The sequence below is a fragment of the Pararge aegeria genome, chromosome Z (assembly GCF_905163445.1).
Source record: "Pararge aegeria chromosome Z, ilParAegt1.1, whole genome shotgun sequence".
Classification (NCBI taxonomy): Eukaryota; Metazoa; Arthropoda; class Insecta; order Lepidoptera; family Nymphalidae; genus Pararge; species Pararge aegeria.
Genome location: NC_053208.1, coordinates 11668195 through 11693002, shown reverse-complemented (window position 1 = coordinate 11693002; position 24808 = coordinate 11668195). Strand labels below are relative to the sequence as shown.

Below are 24808 nucleotides of genomic sequence, written 5' to 3'. Positions count from 1 at the left end.
AACATCTTCCAAATCATTTTAATGCTAACCCCTCGTATTTTTCTCACTCTATGCAATTTCTAAATTTCCTTTCAGTCTGATAAGGGGCTCGAACTCTCAACTTCCTGATCTGCAGAATATGCTAACCACTCGAACGAAATACAGTCTACACGCTGACAAAAAAACAAGTAGTTCGTCTTGAAGGTGCCGGTGATCTGACTCAAGATGGAAATGAAACACTGACACAAGTGTAGCCGCACCTAGTTAACGATCAGGAACTTAGTACTCCTCCGGCCTTGATACACTCACTTGTGATACATTCATGCAGAACTGCTAATTAAATATAACTGACCCTGTTGACCTCACTCATTTTACTTGATATCTCTGTTTCTATAAATGAATTAAATATTATACGAGTATATATTGACGACATTGTCCAACATATCAGATAATAACCTGTATAGTTTGCAGTCATACTACTACAAAACTCTATTATGTACCAGTCATACTATTTATTTATTCTATTATTCTTAAGTAAGTAGTAGAACTAGGTATACAGATAAAGCTTAAAGAGTTGTACAGCTGTAGTAGTAAAAGGGCATATAGGTCGAAGGCTTCACAGTCCCGAGATGCTGGAAAAATGCAGCTGGATAGGTAGGTATATACCAAAAGGCCAAAAGACCGTGGCGTGTGGAAATGTCTACTAAAGCCCATATATCCTTGTCTAGTAGTGGACGACGACGCAAGTGTGTCCTTTGGAAAACTGTACACACGAGTGGGAGTCATTTTTACAATAGAATAATTCGAATATCTTTTCTTTATTCAATAATATAGATATCGAATTTATCTGCTTTTCAGTGTACCTAATTATATAACCATAATTTATATAAATGTTACTAAAACAGTTTGTCTTTTAACAGTCGATGCCCACTTGTGTTATTATCATTAATTGCTCGATCTACGAAAGTTTATAAAGCTTTTGTCATGTTTCGGTACTATGACAGTCTTTTAATAAAGTAGGTCGCATTGGCAAGTAAGATCCGTCATGGTTGCACGAGCACTAGTGGTCAACGAAATGCGAGCAGATCGACCTACTTGTACTGCCACTGGCTGTTAGCCGCGATTTCGTCGACTTCTGTATAAATTGATTATCGATCTGAAATAAAATCAACAATTTTGTCTGCTTACAAATATATATTTTTTCATATAAGTACAGGCTTCCTTTTATATGCGCTATTTATATGTATAATATTTAGTAAGTTAAATAGGTAGAAACACGAACATTTTGATAAAAGACTCATGATCACGCGAGAGGCATGCGTAACTCACAGATATTAATATTCAACACACTATCACTATGTATTGTGAAGTATATCTGCTTAGGGTAAGCAGATTCATATTTGCGCCAAGTAGCCAGGTTTTCATTAAAAAGTAAATTTCATGCAACATATTATTTTATCACTTTGTCCCATCTTTGATTGCGTGATTAATATGTACCTAAACTTAAGGCAAATTATAGCTTTCTAGTACTAGAGTTTTTGAGATAAGACCCGAAAGGCAAGATAGACGGACAGACAAACGGATATGACGAAACTCTAGGGTTCCTTGTTAACTATGCGGAAACCTAAAAACGAGTGATTTTAAATAAATATTACAATACAAAACTATCAAACTTGAAAATCAATCAGCTACAGCTTATCGTGAAATTGTCAAACAATCCGAAAGTGTAATTAAAAAATCGTTCGTTCTGTAAAATGTACAATTTTAACTATCGATTGATAGTCCTTTTGGATTACCTATTTGTTTTCAGCTTTTATGCAGCCCAGTTTTATATTTCTATAAAAAATAAATTTCTCCGTAGTAGGGTTTCAGTTTTTGAACTTTTAACTATCTGCCCCTTTGCAATTGTCTTAGGTTTTTCGCAAATACTGATTTGAACAATTAAAATTCTGCCACGTATACATAATTTACGAACTTTTACGGTAAGCGTTATATACTGGCTAACACCGCGAAATTTATAACTACCGTATTCTCGGTTACTCAGTAACTTTGTATGCTTATTACAATAACGTGAACTAATAAGTAGGTATTTTTTATAATAATTTTAAATTCAGATAAAAATCCATAGCTACAACAATAACAATTATCTTATTTACTATATTATAAACTAAAATTGGCCAAACCTATAAATAATAAATAATTAGGAATCTCCTAACTAGGGTAAATACCCATTGAGCACTTGGTGTGTGAGTGTGTACCAACCCAGTGCTCCATAAAGGGATGTTCACATTTATTGGTTAATATTTTCAAAATATTGTTGGAGCTTCCGCGCATTCTGCTCATCATTGATGCAGATCTTTTTCTCATGATTGCGTAGAAGTCATCAACGTTATTCTCCGCAACATTTTTGATGCACTGCAGAAGCGCGGCAGCCCCAACAATACTCTGAAGCCATTATTGTATTGTATACGTAGGTCGTTATAAGCCCTCTGTGTATATGACACCCACAAGCTACACGTATAAAATGTTTGACAATATGCCCTGAAAAGTGTACGCTTGACTTCCCTTGTACACCGTGCAAACACACACAAACATACACCGTGCAAATTTACGTGCTTCTTATTTTTTATACGATGATAATAAATTATTATGTTAATATGTAGTATGGGATCCAAGAAAAAATTCGGTCTCTAACTTTTACTAGGGATAAGTATGATACCTATACAGCTTATTTTAACTGACTTTCCTAAAACTGTTAACACTAACACGCTTTGTTGGGGCATGTCGTTGTCAGTTACTTGCATTGCATAGTGATTGGCACATTTTGCCCGGGGAAAAATCTAGGCAAAATACAACGGTGTTAAAGCCAGTTATGTATGCTTGACAAAAACAACTGTACAAAATTGTAACTGACAAACAACGTGAACTACCCTCGGGAAAATTTTGCTCACAAAATTGAATACCAATATTTGCCACGGGCCACATTTAAATTAAATAGGTATTCAAATGCAGGTTTTAATCATCCGTATCCAAATAATTAGCTTTGAAACGTTTTCATCATCATGTTTTTGATGAAAGTTTAAACGTTAATACATATATAGTAACATAAAAAGTCAAAGTCAAAAAAAAATTATATGTTAGCATCCCAGCCGATAGTTGGAAAATGGAAATTCCAAATGTATTTGCTGAGGCATATTCACCGATAGTCGGCCACATAGACAAAAGTATTGCTTTAGTCGATGCGGACATCTGACGTGTGCATTGAGTCGGTCATAAAATCAGCGTTAAAAGTCAGCAAAACTACGACACGGCGCGGTGTCTGTGCGATGTCTTTTTTAAGGTATTTTTTTTTTAGATTTCTTTTCTTTTTAGTTATCATGCACATAATGTGTAATGAATACTTTAAAACAACGGTCATAATTATAATTTGATTAAGGTTGGTAAAATGAAACAAATAATGGTTATGGCAAATGTTTATTTTGTGATACAACCACCAATTATTTATTATAAACGTTTGTTGCCCGTGTGGTATAGCAGTAGTATCGCGAGCAATATATTTTTTTCGCGTAAAACTATTCCTGATAGGACCAAGTAACAGTTATTTTTATACGTTGGTATATGTGGTATATATTTAAGTACTTATACTCAAACTAACTTACATGTTTTCTACATTTTACATTAACCTCAAACAATTTAAAATTATGACTAATTTAATATTTTTTCAAATATTTTTAATCATCATTATTAAGAGTATAATAAAAGTAAAATTATCTAACAAAACAGAATTATAGCATTACAAAAGAAATAACTTGATAAACGTTTCTAGTTTAAACTAGTTTATAAAAGAGATCCGATAATTATACAATATTCTTTATATTTTTTTGTATCTTAAGATATTCTGTTTGGTATTGTATTTATTATCTCTAACCCTGTATATAATTATGGAATCGAAAGTTCCATGTAAATAAATTATGTATAAGTAGCGGCAAAGTCTCTAGAAAAAGTCAACGAAAAAAAGTAATTAACGTGAACTAACTTTGTTTACATTATGACTTGTTCTCGCGCGCCTCTGTTTACGAACCACCATAGAGCAAAATAATAAACTGACGTAAGTACTTGGAGCGAACATCCATTATACAAACTTAAACACGTATGTAAGAACAAACAGGGGAAAAGTCTTCAGAGCTGATAAAGTTACAGGGTTGAAAAAAGCGCTTGCCAGCGGGGGCTGGGTTAACCTTTGCACTTTTCAAGCAATAAAGAATTTAATAATAGCTCCTAGATAGTTATCAGAGTAATATAATACGCTAGCCTAGCTAACGAGAAAAAACTCCTGAATACGAATCTATAACGTTAAAAGGTGTTGTCCTGACTGAACGTACAGCTGCTGAACATAGAAATTAAAAGAGATTTGGGAGAATATTCTTTGATACTCTTGAGATTATACTCTGACCCTTCGTAGGTATAAAAAAGCCTTTCTAATAAGCAAAACGTTTGTTGAAAGTCTGTAATTTTACAAGTTTAAGAATCCATTAAACTTGTTTGCTGCTCAAAAAATATCAATTATCAGGTTAAACAGATGATTGATATAGGCAACAGAAAAGTCCCCTTCTATGCACAGCAATTGATATTATTGCTTTGCGTTAATAATAAAGTATTGTGGCTTTTATTTGCTTATCGCTTTGCAGCTTCATATTTGGAGGCATAATAACTGAAAAGTTTTTTAATCTCATGAGAAATAATAAAATCTACACAATTGCCTGACATCGGACACTGTAAATATAAATTAATTTACATGCACTATAAATAATAAAATAAACGTAAAGCGTGGGAGACAGAGAGTGGAACGGAAAGACGGAAATGAAATTATTCAGAATCGTCGACTCGTGTCTGTCTGGCCTAGTGTTGCCCAAATGCAAGAACAAGACGAGACTTAGCCAGTCTTGGTCTTGGTCTTGCGCCAATACACCTGGTCTTGGTCTTGGTCTTGGTCTTGCGCTCCCAGTCTTGGTCTTGGTCTTGGTCTTGCAGCAAGAGTCTTGCAAGTCTTGCAATTACCTATTAGTCTATTACTATTTATTAAAGTTTACTTTAAATCTTAGAAAAACGTATTAGAATTGGAACATTGTGAGCTTGAATTAACATAGCCATAGTAAAGATCAAGCAGATTAATAAATAACTGAAGATTTGATAAGAAATTCGAAAAATCAACTGACCTATATGTCGTTTTCCATGGAAGTAACTGTTTCTTAATAAACATTTATGATTTATAAGCTTACATTTGCTAAAACATGTAAAAAAACAAATTAATTACAATAACTTGACTGTATTTTAAAGAACAATACTTATCTGTCTAGAAAGAGATTGAACCCTCAACTTATAAGAAATTTAATAAAAGAGTTTTACGATTTATCATTTATTTGAATAAAAAATAAAATACAACACAAATCAACAGCTTTATCATTAGGTTATGATACTTTATATCAATTCTTTTGACCAAGAATTAATACAAAGTAACCATCTGGCTGACTCATCACTTAACCTATTTCTATGTTTTCTAATTACTAATGATGCTTTAGAAAATAACCTCTCAGCAGGTACTGAAGTTGCAGGTATTGAGAGAAAATCACGGGCCATTTTCGATAAAATCGGATACTCTGTCTCATGCGTCCTCCACCAATCTAAAATCACCAATCTGAAACTTATTTATTCTTTGGAACACCTGTAGGTACTCTTAAAATTCGAAATTATTTTGCATGAATAGTGTCAAATGTTATGATTTCGGCGCGGCGGCAACGATTGTTTTAGATTTCAAAAGAAGCCGCCGGCGCGTGTATCATAACCATGTACTTCCGAAAAGCGGCAAATTTCTTTGAGAAGTAAGTACAAAACCTTTGATGCCGCATTATCAAAGTGCCGATGGTTAAAACATAACTATGCATGCACTCAGTTTGATTTTAATAGATATTTTTTTATTCGCTATGTTTATGGTATTAGTCGTAATGCGCATAGGTCCAGTTTTTCATATTCTTTGATATAGTTTTTTGCGTCTCATAGAATTCCTAAGCGTACCTACCTACCTATACACCGAACTGTTACACCTAACTACTCCGTGAAATAGCGCTAAGTCCTAGCTGCAAGACGCAAGAGTCTTGCAGGCTATGTCTTGTTCTTGCTCAAGTCTTGCACGGTCAGTCTTGGTCTTGGTCTTGCTAAAAATACGCGGTCTTGTTCTTGGTCTTGGTCTTGCAAAAACGCAAGAACAAGACCAAGACTGCAAGACCAAGACTGAATCTGGGCAACACTAGTCTGGCCTGACAAATCTATTAACTTCCCGGAAAGTTTTTTATTCTATGTTGTAAGCTACGGATTACCATAATTTAGGTACCTATAAATGTATTATTAATTGGAAATGTGGTGGTAGAAGAGTAAAGGCCATTTATGTTTATAGGCTTAATACCTATAAACATAAATGGTTTGTGACTGGATAATACGGGAACGCTAAAGTATATTGCGGTACCAATATACAAGCCTTAATAAATATTGGTCATGCTACCATACATTAAGAAATTATCAATTTTAGAAATTGTGCCCACCCCATTGTGTACTTTTATACCATATTACAACCCCCAATCTGTCAGGGGTGGATTTCAGTATAATAAAAACAATCTCTGTTTCCAATCCGCCTTTGCATGTATACATTGTGTAATGTATACTTACTTCCGTTTCTTTTCCTGTATGTTATACGTGCAATAAAGTGTTTTTCCTTCTTCTTCTTCTCTCTATTATTTTCATTATAATTCTCCACCTTTTCGTGGTTTCTACGTTATAAAAGAACTTTTAATAAGAATCGCTTTATGTCAATTAATGGATTTCTATTGCTTGGTTGTTTGATTTGATTGCTTTATTAAAAGCGTACATTATAGCAATTGCTTAGGTAGTATAATTACGTTTGTTGCAGACAGATTAGCCCTAGTTCAGCCTCAAATGACTGCGACAGGCATCCGAATGCGTGCGGAATATAGCTTTCAGCCACAGTTTCGACCTTCAAACAGCGACTAAAGTTTGGGCTCAGCATTGAGCATTCGGAGCTTACGAGTAACAATTGAATTGCCGATCATCATTATCAACCGACTAGTTAAAAAGTAACCTATGTTACTCCCCGTCCTTTTGACCAACTCTACCTATGCCACAAATTAAGTGGAGTTGTGGCATAGGTAGAGTTAGTTAGATAGTAAGGGCGTATGGAAAAACAAACTGGCACACTTTTGCATTTGTATTTTTGACGGCAACTGGCGCAGTGGGCAGTGACCTTCTCAGGACAATGTTTGTGTGATAAGCATGAACGTTTTTCAGCGTCTTGTTGCAGGGTGTTTATCTGTATATTATAAGTATTTATGTATATCTATCTATATATATAAAAATGTTATGTTGGTGTGTGTACGCTTCAAAAACTCAAAAAGTTCTGCACCGATCGAGCTGAAATTTTAGCATGACATATAATACGCATCAAGGATTGTTTTTATCTATTTTTGTCAAAAGCAAGCAAGCAAGTTATTCATAAAAATATTCATCAGTCATCTTAGTACCTATTACACAAGCTACGCTTACTTTGTGGCTAGATGGTGATTTGTGTATTTTCATATTATGTTTATTTATTTATTTTATTTATAATATTAAATAGGATTACTGGCCAACTGAGAGGCATTACGCTGGCCAAAAATGCTGATTGGTAGAATTCACACTATTTTGAGAACGTCACGGACAACTCTCAGGCATTTCCTCAAGATGGTTTTCCTTCACCGTTAAAGATAGTGATATATTAAATTCCTTAAATTAAAAACGCACATAACTCCGAAAAGTTAGAGATGCGTGCTGGGGATCGAACTCGGTCACCCCGAAAGAGAGGTCTAACCACTAGGCTATTACAACTTTTACCGATCTACGAAGCTAAAGCATTACGTGTGGTATGACCCTAAGGAAGCATTTATTGTAAATGCAATGCCGACAACCGCATACAAATTCAATTACACAGTTTTATTGCAACAATAAAATGTCGTTACAAAAATTACATAACAAGAACTTTCTTTGTACTCTGGCGTAACGTCAGTGGGAACATATACATCGCAATAGAATGTGTAACACATTCAATAATAAAGACTGACCACACATTGGCTTGACCGCGCATTGAGTTTTCTTTGACGATTTCTCCAATGCCCGTACGTGCTCACTTTAAATTCCCCAACGGGGAATTCCTGATTTGAAGAATTTATAAATTCTGAATCCATAGGTCTTCTGCCCAATTAGGTAAGTGGCTTAATATCAAGTTACCAACAAGAATCTTAAAAGATAGAGGGCTATCAATATATTAAGATGCCACTTCTGCCACTGCCACTGCAAGAGAGAGGGCTTTATATCAAAGACCCACCCTGCCCCGATGCGGGTTGGTGGGCTTTAACGATTATTATGTCAAGTCAATAATAACAGGGACTGACTGTCTTTAGTAGTCTACTAGATTTAAGGATGGACACAGCCAATTTATTTTTCATATTCCACTAAAAGTTAGCACCTGACAGCAAAACCTGGTAGTAGGTAAGTGATAATGCAGTCTAACATGGTAACGGGTAGTGGCGAGCACTGGGCTCCATACCAGGGTATGCAATCAGTGGGAAGAGTGCCAAAAAAGCCAAAAATCCTCCTTTTACTCGAGGTATATATCTATTTTAGGGTAGGCAGTGTTTTTGTGAATGCACAAAGAGCACACCACTGGTAATGGGCTAACCTGATAAGGGGTGTGGCAGTAATATTAAACCTTATCGTTTTTTTACTTGTCATCGAAATGCAAAATCGCTTGGCGGCACGCCTTCGTTGGTAGGGTTATAACTAGCCACGGCCAAACGAGAAAATTCAAAAACCATAAATTACAAAGAGACATATATTAATTAATTTAAGAAATGCCAACCGGAAAAAACCTGGGAATTTTGAGCCCAATTCGGAAGCCCACGATCATTATCAGTAGTTGCAATGGTAACTATAGACGAACAAAGCCTGAAGCAGTATTATTTTAATACTGTTGAGGTTTTGGTTTCAGAATTATAATCCCTTTTGTCTGCCATTTTTAAGTCATACTGCTAGATAGCCCGCAGATCATACGGACAGGTGTACGTCGTAAATGACACGTCGCACCCGGTTAGTACTCGTAACTGTCAATAAAGTAAAGTAGGGGGCATGTCCGAAGGATTCTACGGCAGATACTTTTCAGATAATTCGCAGGGACGTCTCTACTGATAAAGCGGTGTATTCAAGCGATTTGCATTTCGGTACAATGACACGTAGAAGCTTGGTTTAAAAAATTTGCTAACCCTTTCCAGTTTAATACGCTTTGATCTATTGAGATGACAGCCAGTTTAATACGCTACGATTAAATCGTCATTTTTCATTGGATAGTGAGATGACAGTCACGGTGAACCATCGCATCCTGATTTTTACTAACGTTATTTACTGTGTGTACTCACTGTTAGTGCCGACACAACATTTAAGCAGAGCCGGCCAACAGCAGGCCTAGCAAGTTTTTTTTCTCACTAAAGGTACATACTACTTACACATGATACAATGTATAGATCTGTTGAACATGCTAACCACTGGGTGGGTGAATATGTTTATGTATAGGTTTATTTTCCACTGGTAATGAAATGGTATATTGTATCAGCAAAGCTTAGTAATGCATTTATATAAAAAAATACCAATCACATTTACGTTACATCGGTAATGTCCCGCCGAGTAGCGCTCCCTGCCGAGGCTGCCTTTCTTGCTGCCTCTCATTAAAGGAAGAGCCGAGATTTATCCCCCTCCCACTTCCACCTCAGTCGCTGGTAACGATGTGGTTCGTTTACTAAAATATTAAGAGAAATATTGAGTAGCGGTATTTATTTATGACTTTGTCTTTACCTACGTCGTAGAGTTATTTATTTAAAAAATTGAGAAAGTTTATATGTTTATTCTTGTACATTAGCGATCTGTGACCTCGGGACCTAATTGTGAAACTCTAAGGTGCACTCGTGTTTACGAATCTGAACTCAACTTTTTTAAGAGTGCATTATAATAAAGAGTTGATAGAAACACAATGATTGAGATACGTTACGTTACTCACTTTATTTCGTCAATATTAAGTCCCCCATTATACCCATATACACCCAACAATAGAATATCTTCATAGTAAATTAAAGCTGTATTTGACAGTTTGACAGTTCAAAAATAGGAGTGCTCCGATCGTCACCAAACTTTACAGGATTACTTGCCAGGTCAATCCGGAGATTCCCTGAAAGTTTAATTGAAATCGGTCCAGCCGTTTCGGAGCCTATACGGAACATACCCACACACTTTCTCCTTTATATAAATAGATAGAATAAAACGCCATAGTTATAAGGAAGTATTTAATGCTACAACGTTGTATGCTACAATGATAATTGATCCATCATCAGCATCATCACTTCAACCAATTGACATTTTGAACTCTCTACAAAAGCAAAGCCGGTTATACTCTTTGGTCTTCTGTATAACATGCCGAAGCGTATGTGTGTGGTCTATGGCACTACAGCTCTTACGGAATCCGGCTAGAAGTCGTCGAACTTATAAGCAAGATTATTCGTTGTTACCTTTTTTGAAGAACAGAACCACTACGCTCCTGTGCCATGCATCAGGCGTTGTGCTTTGGTAAATGATGGAATCAAACAATCGCTGAAGGACTTCGTCGTTCGTCATAAAGTTTTCCACGCGGTTTTAGAAGTTCTGCTTTGATTCCGTCATCACCCGACGGCTTGCTGTTCTTAAGCTGCTTAATAGCCCCACTAATTTCGAATATGCTGACGTCTTCAGTTAAGTGTCGGGTAAATTTAACTCTAGGATCTTAAGCCAAATCTTTTTAGGCTTGTGTGTTTAGTTGTACTATCTTAATAATTTCTCAACCTCAAACAAAATCTCAGGTTTAGAGGACAGTATTTAATTTTTTTTATTACAAATTGATTGATAAACAAGGTTCCTAGCTTTGTTCCTTAGAATTATTTTCTTGATGAATGTTGTATACTTTGTTCCTCAGTAAGTGCCCCACACATATAAGTGACGTGGTTATTTTGTAAAGCTGCTTCGCTATTCTACTAACATACTTACCAATGTTTTTAAATCTCCCCACACAATCTTTCAAAGCTGGTTGTAATAAATTTTAGTAAATCTTGTACACATTCTTCAAAATCGTGGCGATGTTGCTATGTTAACACATAAAACGCGGGAGTTAAAACACCTGGAGTTATGTTAAAATATTTTTCACGTTAATTGCAATTAAAAATATTCTATCTATCTACGACATTTACATTTTTCAGTTAGAATCAGTTCTAACTGCAAAATGTAAAAGACTCACAAAACGTTTATTAAATTACTTGATGTTGCCCGCGTTCTTCTTTCGCGTTTATTACGAGAGTTTACAAATCCCGTGGGAAACGTTTGTCTTCCTGGGATAAAGAGTAGTCTATGTTACTCTTCACACTTTCGACTAACTCTATACCAAGTTTATAGGTTGCTTAGTTAGGGTGCTATGTAAGGAAAACAAACAAACACTTTCGCATTTATGATATTAGTAAAGATTTCTTAAAAACACCTAAACAAGATCCTTAAGATAAACAAATAAATTAATCGAAATCTTATATTCTGAAGATGAACGAAGATCGATCGTAGGTAATAAAAAGACCCAAAAATTTATCGATATGTACTACTGAACGAGATGCATTTCTCCACGAAATCAGTTAATATGCATCCACTGCTGGACATAGGTCTATTTCTAGCAGCTTCAACTCTTCCTATTATTATTCCTTCCTTTCTCATCCAGTCAATGCCTGCCATTTTCGGAGGTCGTTGCTCCATCTAGTTGGGGGGTGCCCGACATTCCATATAATGGAGAGACGACCGAGACGCGGTTTCCACTCGAAGATCTTCGACGACTCCGACGTGAAATGGCCCTGACACAAAGGTGACCAGCCCAGTGCCACTTTAGTGTGCTAGCCCTAAAGGCTCTCTCGGTTACTTTCGTTCCTTTGCGAATCACTTCGATGAGGCCCTTATCTCTCAAAGAAAAATCAAGCATAGCTCTTTCTATAGAACTGAGCGATTTAAAGTTTGTAAATCAGCTTCGCTGTCAGTGCCCACGTTTAGGCACCCTAAGTAGTGATCGGTAGGAAGCACCGGTCAAAAATGTTTTCTTCAGTCATCGTGATATGCAGGTGAACAGGATATGAAAAGACTAGGCGGAGTATGCTGAAAAATCCAGCCCAGCTGTATTCTCCTATCTATATCCTTCTTGAAACTGAGTGACCTGAATAGACCACGATATCTTTACTCTCGATCACCTGCAAATTCTTCTTTAAATTATTTAACTTAGACCTATGTGTAGAAGTTACGATGGGTATGGAAATGCTAAGAGCAAGAAGAATTCAGAGGGACGTCCGGCCGCGTATTATTCATTTGGAAATAAAACTGGATCCGGTAGGTGGCACTGCGATTTGATGCAGACGAAGTTGCGCTTGTCAAATATAACATAATATATAACTACGTAGAAAAACGAGCTTAAAAATTATTATTTAAACAACATTCCAGCTCTACCTAACTAAATAATTATTTTTAAAACTTTATGAAATAACAAAGACTAAGAGTAAGAGAGTAAGACCGAAACCTAATGAGTTAAATTGTTCCTCGTGGTCAAAACCGTCGAAAATAGCGACATGCGATCTCATCTTGGGAACTAATCGGATAAGTTACCTTCGTAATTCGCGTTCTGCCGGTGAAACGAAACTCACGCTGCACAAAGCTTGGAAATAGAATTTCATGAAATGAAGGCTTATGTAAGCCGATTATTTATGAACAGAAAATACATATTTGCATATAATTTAAATATTATAGAATTTTACTAAACAATAAAAAAGATTCCGCTAAAATTACCTTATTCTCATTGTACGGGCTGATACTAGGATAGGATTCGGTATGATTTCTTGATAGATAAACCCAATAACATTTATAAGTCTTTGAGCGGACAGATTAAAGTAAATCGGCAGGCGTCTTGCTCTATTCTTCCTTCTAGCTTTCCACGCTAAACAGCAGTTGTCAAAGGAACTTTTAATTTGCGGTTACAAAGTACTGAAACGATTTGCCGCAAACGCTGTGATCGATTCAATCCACTGGGGTATTTAAGTCTTAATTGAAAATATTCTTTATACACGGTAAAATGTATAACGAAATATTTTCTATACTTACTCTATTCATTAGAAGTTAACAGTACCAAAGTTATTAACATCGTAAGCGGTATCTAGGCATTCGTTCTAGCGTTTCTATCTTACCAAATAATTCATGCAATAGAATACAGACCACACTAGAGCATTTGTCGCTATCTGCTTATGTTATTTCTATCGACTTGTATTTCTGCTTTTGACGTTTTCTGTACGTTTGACGTGTCTGTGTGGGAGCGTGCGTTTTACGTGTGTTCGTTTTTGCGTGTGAGTGTGTCTAATGTATATAAAGTCTTCGCGTCCTTAGCCGTGATTACGCGCAACCTGGCAACCTGAAGCTACGTTTGAGTTCTAAAATTAATGTTATAAATAAATGAAACTCTCAAAAGGGAGTACCTACTCTCAAAGGGCTTCTATATATTACAGATATTATAAAATAAAAGACTACTACCTACAATGACTTGTCTTAATAGTGATTTGTTTTTATTGCAGGCGATCGACGTTGCGGTCACCCAGCAGTGCCTCCCAACGCGAGGGTATCCCTGCCCACTACAGACATCGTACCAGGCACAGTGGCCACGTACGAATGTGACGAAGGGTATGAACTATTCGGAGCACATCAAAGGGAATGCACACTGCTAGGTGGATGGACCGCGGAACCCCCATTTTGCGGTAAGCATTAAAATAAAAGTAGCAAAGCTAAAGTGGGCGGGGCACATCGCTCGGAAAACCGATGGACGTTGGGGTTCCAAGGTGCTGGAATGGCGACCCCGCACAGATAAACGCAATGTTGGTCGGCCCCTAACGAGGTGGACATCGCCTCGTTTGATGTCGTATCAAACGAATCGCTGGGAGATGATTAAAATCAACTAGGGAACTAGAAGGCACTACAATACTTACAATAAGTCCGATGCGAAGAAGAACTTATCTGAAAGTGTCTGGAATCTGGATGCTCAGGGACGGAATACTGACGGAATTAGCTTTTTAAAGGGGTTTACAATCTCTCCCCCTTGGAAGGGAGGCGGTTATTCCGCCAACAAAAACATTCTCAATGAGGGAATGCTAACAAAAACCGTTGCAAAGCAAATATTCAAAGAAAAAATTACTACTAACTGGATATTCTTAAATGGAAAGAAAAAATTCTAGCCGCCATTCCATACGAGATAATGACCGATCACCCAGCCAACGCTTGTCAGGTACATTTTGTCGAGTATCGGGGCGAAGTTTCAAGGAACGATAACAATTATTGTCAAGTGAGCGGTAGCAACTGTCAATACCATAATAGCTTGAGTAAATGGAAGTTATTTCAATCTCAGTGGATGCTTCAGGTTATGATAAAAATCTACCAAGAATCATAACATAACAAACTGCGCTGAATAAGTTTATATCAAATATTTGCTATAATATTTGCCATTGATATTACGGAGCAAATATCCTAAGTAATAGACCTTCGAGTATTCGCCGTTATTACAATTTTCAATCGAATAACCAACTGGAAATTCCCGAGAATATCAGTGCACGCAATATCCACTTTCAGGTTTCCTTCCCAACCATCGGTTATTATTATGTAACTGGAGTGTGGATCGATATTGTAGCGAAATTACTAATTTCATCATGTATGACTAGAAGGCTACATAAATGTACTACGACAATACACATATTGCCATCTAGCCCCAAACTAAGCGTAGTTTCTGCTATAGGTACTATAAACACCAAATAAACACCAAGACACTGAAAACAGGAAAAAAAAAAAAAAAAAAACCTTGGACTCAGAAAGCAGGGCAGGGTAGGGTAGAGCAGGCCCACTGCGCCAGTCGGCCGTCAAACTAACTATGATTATCATCATCATCACTATTATATACCTTTTAAAGTCTATTAAAATCCCAAAGCTAGGCACTAGGCTTTTATAGGTCAGAGGAGGCCGCCACGCTGCACCAATGCGTGTAGATGCGGGTTTTAACGCACTTCATACATGCACAAAGGCACTGCCTACCCAAATTATTTTATATAGCTCGTATTGGAGGGGAATTTTTCCTTTTTATGCTATGTATCTGCTTTATGCATACCCATGCCAATCGCCACTGCATAGTGATAATAACCAGGAACAAAGAATTTACGTGCTCTCCAAGCTGGAGGCGGAAATCGAACCTATGACCGAATAAATTGTATGTGGAAACAGATCTTAAATATCTTCACTCCACTTTCCACATTTGTATCAGCTTCGCACTCTCAGGTTGCCTAAAAGAATTGCAGTAAGTGATCACTTTTAGAGATAAGGCCGGCTATGCACCCTAGCGCTACTACTTCGCTTTACTATTTCTGTTTTCCTTGTGTTTTTCCTATTGTGTTGTGTTGCAATAAAGTTTTTTTTTTCTATTCTAACTTATCTTATTCTTGCAGGCACAAACGTAGCTTTTCGAAAGCCTGCAAACCAATCGACAACCGTGAGAGGGGGTAGCGCCGGAAACGGCAATGATGGTGAAAAGACAACGGAGCACGACGGCAAGCAATGCACCGAAACGCTAAGAGAAGCATCTCCTTGGTGGCAAGTTGACCTACTTCGGCATTACGCTGTCAAAGTGGTCAGGGTCACCACCAGAGGATGTTGTGGTAAGTTCTCGTTTTATTATACTGACCTCTATTATTACCATTGGACCGACTGCCGTCACTTTCTTTTGTCTCCAATTGGTTGACGCCATTTTGGCTCTGTAATACGAATATTAAAGGAACTCAAATTTATTCAACCACAAGTTAGCCCTTGGCCACAGTCCAACCCATGGTAAGTGACGATGCAGTCTAAAATGGTAGCGGGCTAAAAATAAAAAACTTTAAATCGCTTAAGGGCACGTATTTGTTGTTAGGGTGGTAAATAGCCACAGCCAAAGCGTCTCACCAGACTGGGTCAGAGAAAATTCAGAAATTCTAAATGCCCAAAAAATTTTAGTGCCGGAGGCACTCGTATTATTTTTGCCGTCTAGCAGTACTGTTGCAATGCTGTGTTCCATTCTGAAGGATTTAGTTGCCGGTGCAATTAAAGGCACGTAAGACTTCATACCTACGCCTCAGGTTGAGGAACACAGAGGGCCACGATGCACGATCCGAAGTGTTGCTTTGTTTACGTTCATTGGTTTTAGAGATAACATCAAATAGTCACTTTGTTTTGTCTACGTGAACTAATACTTTTCAAATAAAACCTAAGCTATGCAATGAGACCTAAAATAATTAGTTTATACTTAAACTTAATTATTTAACACGTCCAAAATAAAAAGAATATTATATTTTAATTTTTATAAGTTATTGTCGGTTAAAACTCGTTGTAGTTAACTACAATACATATATTTATAAATTGAAATAAATGTTAACGAGCTTGCCGACGCAAAAACGACGGGAATTACATTTGTTTTATGTTTGAATAGTGAATTAACTTAAGTGTCCTTAGCTATGTTTGACGAAAATCGGTCTAAGATGGCGGCCGCCACAAAATGGCGGATTTCTGTTTTATATATATTATGCGCGGTAATTACACGCTTTGACGGTGTCCCGTTTCGGTTACAAGAGTGTTTACGTTTGCTCACTGCCTAAGGCTAACTCCTAAGGCTAAAAGCACTTAACGTGTAAAGCTATACCTACCGAGACACAGATCTAACATCGCATTCACTACGAACTATAAACAAAGGAAGAAATCCAATCTAAGTTAGTACACTCATCGAAAATATTTTGTGCTTTGGTTTTCTTTATAGCGGTTACAGCCTACTGGTCAGAGCTTTGGCTTCCCTTTTAGGGGGACCGAGTTCTATTTCCGGCACGCACTTCTAACTTTGCACAGCTATGTGCGTTTTTAATTTATACAATTAAATATCACTTGCTTTAACGCTGAATGAAAACATCGTGAGGAAACCTTCACGCCTGAGAGTTCTTCGTAATGCCCTCAAAGGCGTGTAAAGTCTACCAATCCGCTCTTCACCATCGTGGTGGACTATGGCCTGAACTCTTCACACTCCGACAGGAGACCCGTGTCCTATAGTAGGCCGTTAATGGGTTAAAATGATGATGATGTAAAGTTGCATAAAGAAACGCCAGCAAATGTACATATTATTTTATCGTCTAGAACATTTTTGTTGAAAATCGCAAAAGTTCTGATCGATTTTACGAATCTAGAGGTATTGGAAATAAATACTTCATGTATTATCGTTTCACATAGATGCACTTGGGTTTCGCGCGTGTATTTTTACCGTCACAGTCGGCAGACCAATTTCGAAACGCAACAAGTTGGTACACGATGAGTGTAAAAACATAAAAATATAGTGAAAAATGTGTGCGACACTACGCCTTTTTAGCGAAGGGAACACTAAAAGCCTAATCCGCGTCCGCAGTTCAGTTCTAATGGATTTAAATATTTTAGTACAACTCCTGACCACCATTTTTATTTTTATCCAAAACAGTGGCAAAGCGTAAAACCTAATAGATTTATCAATATCTTATGGAATATAGTTTCGATACAAATAACTGTTGTATAAGACAAAATTTTTCGGACGGTTTCAGGTTCTCGATTGGTACATAAATTAGTAGCGACCCGCCCAGTCTTGCCATAGGTATAAATTAGAAAAAAAGAGTAGTTTATTATTTTTTAACAAATAAACTTTATTTTATATTTTACTAGATGACCAGCGCCATTTCTTCTGCAACGATTATTACCGGTTTTAAAATCTTAAAAAAACCTAAAAACTAATTGCCTACCGCGGCCAATTTTATTTTCAAACTTCAAGTATATTACACGCGGCGGCCCGCGGCATTTTTCTTGCTTTTAGTATTTCTATACCCGTCGTAACGTATAAAAGATAGATCCAATTTGAATAATATAAAAGGCATTTTGCAAGTACATAATCAATCTATATAAAACTATCTATTTCGATAAGGATAAAAATTATGATAGAAATGTCACCATATTTTGATTATATCCTTGACTTACCTTGTTTTGACTTACAAATGACAACAAAACGGTTATTGTAACTTAGCCATAACAATTATATATAGCCTCGCGGATTTTTTTTGTAGTAATAATGATTCCTTAAAACATGTAGTACATTATTGTTCTTCAGTTTTTCGCGCTCAGGCTTTGGGGGAGTCATAATATGTAAAGATAAAGATAAACAAGTCCTCCGGTATAGGATCGGACAGACGAGGAAAGCGTATTTGTTTCAATAGGACTATGTAGAGATCAAAATTTGACTGGGTTACAAATTTACACCCAATTACCAGTGTTTTAGCAAAAGTCTTATGAATACTGTAATACCACATCGGTGTAGTATCCCCTTTCGGACTAACCTTTTAATCTATCGTCTAGCGTAGCTAAGAGTGTAAACTGCCATACGTACAATATGTGACAACCAAATGGAACATGTCATGTGCAACATCGCCGTACAAACCATTCATTATATTGTCACACCATTTTGAAACATGTATATAGGTATGCTGTTACGTATTTGTAACACGTAATGCTGGTGAACCATTCAATCGTAAAGTAGTACTTGATAATATTACTAAAGAAATAAAGTTCGGTTGGCCGAGATTGATAGGTGTTGGGTTTAGCTATTTCAAATTTTTCAGTACGCGCCAGAGTTGTAAAATTATTTGTCCACATCTTGCTTCGGAAAACTCGTTTTACCATCGGTCCCGGTTCATCATCACATTAACAACCCATCACAGGCCCACTACGGGGCATGGGCCTCCTCTTATAATTGTATGTTTGTGTTCGCGGTGCTAGATTCGTCAAGTTTATGTCATATCCTGATGAATCTTACTCTTAAATACAGCTTATACTCTCATGTCTCTCTTAATCGTGACAATCTAGTTGTTATTAGCAAGTGGCAGTCTTTAAGTGGGTCTGCAATATTTCATTTATATGTTTTTTTCATTTTTTGTTTAGTTTTATAAGAGTTGTTGTAACCTGGTGATTGTCCATTAAATAAATAAATAAATAAAGAAGGTTTTAAGCCGTAGTCTACAACGCTAGCCAAGTGCGGATTGTCAGACTTATTACGCCTTTTTAGAACGAGCTGCAAGCCTCAGGTTACGATAGTTTCCTACACCGTTGAAGGAAGTAATATTTAAATGCTTAAATTATAACTGCTCTATCAATATATTATTTGTAATCGTTAAATCTTATCAAGTTGCACCTGGCAATTTTGGTGGATCTAAGATTTCAGTGGCCTATGCTCAGCACTAAAATTAAATAAAATGACAGAGAATAAGCACTTTGTTTTTTTTTACACTTTTCATATGTTTAAAAGTGCTTCTATAACTCCTATATTTAGATACCCTTATTTCAACTTATCTGTATTTACCTTCTCAGGTCACCAGCCGCTGCAAGACTTAGAAATACGAGTCGGAAACAGCAGTAGCGATCTACAAAGAAACCCTCTATGTGCCTGGTTTCCGGGAACGATCGGTAAGTACTTCAACAAATAATAATCTCACTAAATCGATCGCACAATTCGCACGCAATCTACATTAACCATTGTATAGTCCAGGAAAGAAAATAGGATGGTCTCTTTAAAAAGTAAAATTATAGTTTATTATAAAACAAGTATAATATGAGCAACAGGCAACAATTTTTAAAGGCGCTCCGGGCATGCTCAGTGAATGCTTTTTTCCTTTTGTAATTTTGTTTCAAGAAAATTTTCTACGTTTAAAAATCCATCTTCATTTAAAAAGGCGGGATAGCGTCGAGAAATTCCAAAAGGCATTATTTGCGTGCCATTAAGGACATTTCTGAAGGCAGACAAATAAAAGTACACCTAGGAAATAAAATTCCGAGAACAAAGTAACGAAGTTATTCAAAATGAGGAGTCAACAAAAACTGTTCTTCACTATTTAGATAGAAATTTCATTTTAAAGAGAAGAAAAATTCTCGGTATAAATTGCTATACTACTTCCTGCAAAATGTAATTATATATTTTTAAAAGTACAAACTTGTAAAGTTGTTTTGATTATACTCTAGCAATTGAAAAGAAGGTACTCATTTTAAAACATTGCATCTAAGTATTTTCGAAAGACAAACAAATTTATGAATACTAAAACCGGAAGGTGCATATATATAGGAAGCTAAAACTTTTCGAAGATTGGTGAAAATAAGATGACATAAGACAGACACCGCTTCGATTTACAATAGGTACCTACGTATAGTTCCTTCCAAACAGCGCAACAGGTTATTCGTCCTGCAATATCTGCAGAAAGAGGCCCGCACGAACCGTGCATTACATAAATTTTAATGTAAGATGAATGTTATGTTCTGGGTTGTAAGTTTCAGTGGAATACCACATAGATACACTAGCGGGTAAACTAAGCTCGGCTGCCTACGCCATCAGAAAAAAATTACAGATTACTGACGTGGAAACAGCTAGGCTTGTTTACTTTCATAGTGTGCTGTCTTACGGGATCTTAGTATCGGGCAAGGCTGCTGATACTGAAACTATATTCACATTGCACCAAAGAGATGTACGCTCAATAAATAAAATTAAATCACGTGAATCCCTCTGTAAAAAATTTAAAGAAATATGTAAACTTACGGTAACCTCACAATATATTTTAGTATTTGGAAGACAAAACATTACACTTTATAAACGAAAAGTGGATATAAACGAACGCCTAATTCGAAATGGAAATAAGTTAGTTACATCTGCATATCGTTTGCGAAAGGTGCAGAAGTCATTTGTGAGACTGAGAATATGCTTTAAAATGTAATTCCCAAGGTAATTTTGGACCTACCAATGGATAAAATTAAACAATATGTTAAAACACATTTATTGTTTACTATATATATACTTTAGCGAGGGTACTATACAATTGATGTATTTCTTAATGACAAGGTTGCTTGGAAGCAGGCTCTCCCTCGCTTGAACAACGCTTCAATTATGTCAGATGGATCTATACATCCGGATCTCAAATCTCTGAACATCAACTTACTATTATCTAACATAACCCTTACTATTTTCCAGTGTAAGCTCTCGATTTTTTTTAATAACTCACTACTTAGTTCCTTTTTTCTCTCCCTTTTGAAACTGATCACGCTTTTCCTGATACAGTAATAGTTTCGCAAAGTCATACTAAACAACTCCAAGTTCCCGCATAAAAGCTGTAATGTAGTGTAGTGAGTAGTTTTTTACAAATTAATCTACAGCAAGTCAGTCCCAGAAAAAAAGCTATTCTTACAGATATTTCTAAAAGCTTGAGCAGTTACCGTCAAAAGAATGACGGTATAAGAATGACGGTAACTGTTTTGTATTAGCAAGTAAGAATTTAGTGCATGTCGAATCTGATACAAAAAACTTACAAAACTTCCTTCGAACTCAGTCAGTTGAACAGTTGAACAATATAAGTTATATTTAGATGTTTAAAAATACATATAACCTCTAAAGACAAAGATTAGTTGATACATAAAGTAATCTTATATTTGAACATAGTTCTCCTAATTTAAAATAGCGCTTACAGGACTACTTTATGCAAACAACCACAAATAACGCGCTCAGATAGCTAATAAAATAATATTGTAAAATTTATCATGTTGCCATGCGAAGTCTTTGTCAATTTATGTTATATGGAGATATCTAAGTTATGATCATTTTAAATATCCTATTATGTGTATGAGAACTCAAGTACTTAATGTTATAAAGAGGAAAGTTTTTTTATTAGTTTGTTTGTTTGTACCGAATAGGTTCGGAAAGTACTGGACCGATTTTTACAATTTCTTTGCCAAAAGTAAGTTAAACTATCACTAAGTAACATATGCTATAATTTATTTTAAAAAAAATGGGGACCTATAAGAACATTGCAATAATGTTACCCAAAGTAGCGACCTTTTGCCTAATAAATAAATAAAATAAATAAATAAATAATACATAAAATGATGTATTACAAAAAAGTCCGCAAGGGAATATAACCAACTATGATAGTTAAGTCGCATGAGTAGCTTTTGTGTTCTAAAATTTTATGAGTTCGCCGGTAAAAACAAAAGTGGGGTACATTGCAGTATTAATTCTTTTTAAAGAAATGTTTTTAAGGGTATTTATATTGCAGCAAAATGTTTTGAAATCCATTCCAATCGAACATTTAGGACTACACCTAAAGAAAACTGTTGTTTTATATGAAATGAATTGAAAATAAAATAAGTTTTTGTTTTACAAGAATACATAACTTAGAAATAACAGTAGAACTACACATAAAGACGTAGTAATTGAATGGTTTCCTCAATATTTGATGAAAATATATTTATAATATATAATATAAGACTCTAGCTAGCTAGATAGCTGTAAATATCCATATCATCTTAATGGCATGTTATTCGTTAATTCCAAATCTAATAGAATGTACCGTAACAAGAATAAAAAACACAATCTTATCAAAACTCTTATAAATCTAATGAATAAAGTCTCATTAAAATTTGCTGTAAACATCCAACAATACAAGACCTTGGGAGTAGGGTTACCAAAAGGCTCGAATATTGCCAAAATATCGAGAATTATGCCTTTATGTTCGGCATAGAAAAATGTTGGTGCTTTGACCTGGATTCGGGTTTGGCAGCGGAATCTCAGACCGGAGATTCTTGACCCCCCTTGCCCTGCCGTTACCAAAACCGCTGCCAGAGCCAGGAATAGCGGGGCTGCCGGGGACTAGGGGCTGTGGTTTTCTTTTCTCCATCCATACAAAGATTTGAACGGCAATGACCACGCTGGGCAGGCGGTTTGGTCATCGCAGGGCTAGACTGATCGCACCGGCGTCGCTGCTGCCCGACACCGGTCTGTACCATTTATTCAGTCTAGCCAATTTGAACTGGTTATACCGCCACTTGTCGGTCGCCAGAGCCTCGTCGGTTAGACGGCAGGGTGCACCACGTGCAGGTGGCATTTTGGGAGGCTGACTGGTACTAGCCTCCCCCTCACACCCTACCATCAGAACATGGTCGGATAACTATGGGCCTCATAAGAAGGCTCAGAGTCACTCAGCGGGCGATGGAGAGAACTATGTTAGGGGTATCTCTACGTGATCAAATTAGAAATGAGGAGATCCGTAGAAGAACTAGAGTTACCGACATAGCTCAGCGAGTCGCGAAGCTGAAGTGGCAATGGGCGGGGCACATAGCTCGGAGAACCGATGGACGTTGGGGTCTTAAGGTGCTGGAATGGCGACCCCGCACCGGTAAACGCAGCGTAGGTCGGCCCCCAACGAGGTGGACAGATGACATCAGGCTAGTAGCTGGGAGCCGCTTTAGCCACGGTGCATATTGTGGCATATTGTTTAAGCTTGGTGAGTCTACGGTTCAAAACCCTCTCTTCTAAGAGGATGCCCAAATCCGATAAAATGTAATAAATTGTAAATTTTTGTGAATAATATGAAGAATTTTAGAATTTTCCTAAAATTCCTTATATAGTAAGTGTTTGTCCAGATTCCATATATTTGAACCTGGTTAACCTACATTTGCGCAGCGTAAACACTTGTTTACAAAGGCTTCCAAACAATCGAGCGTTTTTAACATTTTATTTGCTTTCGTTGTAAAGCTTGCTCATGTTTAGGTCTTCGATAACAAGGTATTTTTACTTCAATATTTCAATTGAGAACTGCTGTTAAATGCCCTTTAAGGCGCAGTTAGCCTTCTTATTCGAGGGGTTGGTGCGTGCTTTACCCGCGAGGTGGAGAAGAACTGGTACTGCTGTACTGTCGAGCTGAACTGTATCTGCTGTGGATGATGATTATGATGACAGGACTAATATCTTAATATAATATCAATAATAATATGTTAAAGAAAGTTTATATTTTAACTGTTTGTTTGTTGTTATACGTAAAACAACGTAACGTGGTAATATCTCGGAGTTTAAGGCTGTAAATGCCAATTAGAATTATAAGTATATACTTGAATTTTATTCTGTTCTTTTAAAGTAATAAGAATTATAAAGTAGTTGTCCTTAAACATTTATTAAATGTTTAACCCTATTGACCTTTGCGTCGTTGATTCTCCTCTAGGACGGTTTAAATCAATATTATAATCTTCTTATTTAACAAATGTTTTTCTAACTGTGTTTATTTTAGAAACTTTTAGCGCGACTCAAACATTAATTAAGAGTAGTTAGCAAAATAAAAACCTGGTTTATGTATTATTTTTTTTCTCTGAACAATGATGTGAATTTATACGTACTTATATATATAATGTATCCATCTACTATAATTATCGCTGTTAAGGTACTAGGTAGGTATATAAATGTTTCCAAAATAAATTTATACACATCGGCGTACCTATAGTTTTTAATATTAATAATCATTCCAATTATGACGAAAAATTCGGATTTATTTATTTGTGGTAGAATCCCACACATACTCGTAAATCTAACTAGCACTAGCTATATAGAAATATGTACGTAGGTACGTACATATTTCTGTATAGCTAGTGCAAGTATAACTATTTGTGGCAGAGCTCATTCGGGGAAGTATTATTGCCATGATTATTTCTGCCGCTATGTCGCATAGCATTGGCATATTGGAGAACGTTCTCCTTGCATGCCCTGTGAAGT

At 36.4% G+C, this 24808-nt stretch overlaps 1 protein-coding gene across 1 annotated transcript in view; it reads left to right on the top strand.

The window, feature by feature from the left end:
* Positions 1-24808, top strand: part of LOC120636678 (CUB and sushi domain-containing protein 1) — a 123700-nt gene that overhangs the window by 57211 nt on the left and 41681 nt on the right. The window contains exons 2-4 of the mRNA XM_039908246.1: positions 13740-13919; positions 15648-15857; positions 19600-19695. Of these exons, the coding sequence (XP_039764180.1) occupies positions 13740-13919; positions 15648-15857; positions 19600-19695 (486 nt within the window). The remainder of the gene's footprint in view (positions 1-13739; positions 13920-15647; positions 15858-19599; positions 19696-24808) is intronic.